The following is a 2,640-nucleotide window of genomic DNA, read 5'->3' as shown; positions in this document are numbered from 1 at the left end:
GCAAAATCCACTTGAACATGACGCTGCTTTTTTCGAAGTTTCTCAAGAACCATTCGAGCCACAGAATTCGTTTTGGCATCGTTTTTGGCATCGTTTTGGCATCCCCCCCCTGGATCCGCCCTTGGCTGAATATACCAGTTAGAAGATTCCGTAAATGTCCCACTGTTCTTAAGCGATTGGGCGACAGTTCCATCATTCAAAGAAGAGATCGATTGGATCCAAATATTATTATTAACAGGGTTTTTGTCTTAAATTTGGTCCAAAGAAGCATAAGGTCGGCGTGCACAAACGACTTTACGTAAGTAGTTTCGCTTGGAGATGGCAAAGCGTAGAAACATGCACAATTATTTACACCCGGGAATATTTCCTGAGCAATTGTTCCAATTTTTCTGCTTTAAGGGAACAAGTATGTCTGGGTAAACATGTTAGTTTCGAAAATAAAGTGTTTTTAATCGGAATCTTCACGTGCCATGGTGATATTTATAGACAAGTGGACGGTTAAAAGCAATCAGGGTTGAAATAAGTTATGATCACAGTGAATCCTCAGAGGGTGGAAAGAAAATATGTTTTAATCTTGGGACACCTTTACGCGAAATACCCACTTAAATACTGATACCATTTGCGTAATACAACAGGCCAGATAAACGATCAACTTTTGTTAGAACCCTGATGCCTGCAGGCTGTGGATTAACTAGCAATGAATGTTTATAGAGGAAAAATTGAAGACTCATCATTACTCTTGATTCTCGTAGATATTTTTCAGCAACATGACTTTGATAAGCTGCAAGACAACATCATGAACCCACTTTATCTGCTATTCTTGGGGGAAAAAAGGGAGTTTCAATGGCGCGATTGACTGGCGTTCAAGGAAGTTTTTTGCAGCTGACCAGCTCATAGCTGGTGGTGGCAGCTGTTCCGTGAAAACCACTGAGCCAAAGTCTGGCTCGATCCATTTGCATAATCATTACCATAACAAACACATATGTGACAATGTAGGAGGATGATTTACAAAAAAAAGTCACTCACCTATAGCACCAACCACCACGTTGACCACCGTTCTAAAGATGAATTTCGACATGGTGGGATCAAAGAGTAAAAAAGCCGTTTCGTTGGCATTCTCCCGATGGTCGTATTGGCCCCCAAAACTATCGAATTCGTTAGGGGTTATTTCTCCGTAGATGAATTCGGTGCCCAATTTGAAGATCTCATCGAGCACGAATATTGGCGGCACCCGCAACAGCACCTCAACTAATCCTAGGACTTTTCCTCGCAACGACATTTCATTGCAAGTGTGTTTATTTGGGTTTCAAAGACTTTAAATTGCGAATGATGGGATTTTTAGTTGGAAATTATTAAACAAACGTCATATCTGGAAAACGTTTGTCAAAGTCAATGTCGCAGCCAAACACCCTGCTCTAGCGTCATCTGTGAATCGTGTTCGTAGTAGGCAAGAGATGAATCGCGATTATAAAATGGTGGAAGAATAGAGCTTGTTTTGAACAACCTCCCCTAGAGTGCGCCGCCTTTTGAACATTGTCAGACGCATTCGACGATTTTCACTGACAGATTGATTTATTGTGTCCGTATTTCTCCGATTTCAATCCGAAAAACCGGCAGAAATTCCAGTTTTTGTTACAAATGAAACAGATGCACAAGTAATAATTATTCGCTAAAAAATGATGAATGAATGCCGATTATGTGACCTGCATGTGACGACTTCCGCTAGAGGGCGACGCCAATACCGGTGCTGAACCTTGTCAATCACAGTTGACAATTTCTACTGACAGCTTGATTTATTATGTTAATTTCTTTAATTTGAATCCGAGAACATCCAGAATTTCCAGCTCTTCCTCACGCTTGAAGAATCAGCTTTCGAGTAAGTTAATTTTCTCACTAAATTTCCTACTGTGCATTCATGTGAATTCGGCAAATAATGAGACGTTTAAAGCGAATTCCGGCTAAATTGTCCACACAAGCAGATTCCGCGTCGCTTTTTACCGATATTGCTCTGTTTGGGTAAGGAATAAGCCTCCCAAGCAAGATTCTAAGGACTTGAAATCTCCCCAACGGAAAATCAGGGGCGGATTTACAGAAGGGCTTGCAGGGGCTGCTGAGAGGGCCCAGCAACTCTGAATATTCAAAAAATGTTCACATTTTGCTGCCCTCAAGTGGGCCCCATATCCATTTCAGTCCCGGGCCTCGTAGATCTTAAATCCGCCCCTGCGGAACATTTGAACTTCTAACAATCGGCTTGAGAGCTTGTTTCTTTACCAAACAGACCAACATTTATAGAACAAAAAAAATTAGAAAATTGTCTTTTTACCAAGGGCGGATCCACGGGGGGGTGGGTCATGGGGGTCGTGACCCCCCCCATTTAATTCTCTATCTAACGATGCCAAAATGAATTCTCTGGCTCGAATGGTTCTTGAGAAACTTCGAAAAAAGCAGCGTGATGTTCAAGGGGATTTTGCAACTCAAAAAAATACCACGCAAATCTAAAACTTCTTGAATTCAAGCATTTTTTGAGAAAACTGCCAACATTTCATTATCGATGGTTCACTTTCTAAAAAGGCCATTTATTTCTGTCTAGAATGATGTACAAATGAGCGTTCTTGCTCATTTTGCCTCCGAGAAATGAGC

At 41.3% G+C, this 2,640-nt stretch overlaps 1 protein-coding gene and 1 long non-coding RNA gene across 2 annotated transcripts in view; one reads left to right on the top strand and one right to left on the bottom strand.

Moving 5' to 3' along the window:
- The window catches only part of LOC109542075 (protein TRC8 homolog), a 4,790-nt gene extending 3,393 nt beyond the window's left edge, over positions 1–1,397 (bottom strand). The window contains exon 1 of the mRNA XM_019911130.2: positions 1,027–1,397. Within this exon, the coding sequence (XP_019766689.1) occupies positions 1,027–1,279 (253 nt within the window). The 5' untranslated portion in view covers positions 1,280–1,397. The remainder of the gene's footprint in view (positions 1–1,026) is intronic.
- Positions 1,398–1,756: 359 nt separating this feature from the next.
- LOC125504607 overlaps positions 1,757–2,640 on the top strand; it is a 17,722-nt gene continuing 16,838 nt past the window's right edge. Inside the window, exon 1 of the long non-coding RNA XR_007281590.1 lies at positions 1,757–1,876. This is a non-coding gene — a long non-coding RNA (uncharacterized LOC125504607). The remainder of the gene's footprint in view (positions 1,877–2,640) is intronic.

The sequence above is a fragment of the Dendroctonus ponderosae genome, unplaced genomic scaffold (genome assembly GCF_020466585.1).
Source record: "Dendroctonus ponderosae isolate FM_Combo_2020 unplaced genomic scaffold, Dpon_F_20191213v2 Dpon_F_20191213_5, whole genome shotgun sequence".
NCBI lineage: Eukaryota > Metazoa > Arthropoda > Insecta > Coleoptera > Curculionidae > Dendroctonus > Dendroctonus ponderosae.
This window is presented reverse-complemented; position numbering and strand designations above follow the sequence as displayed.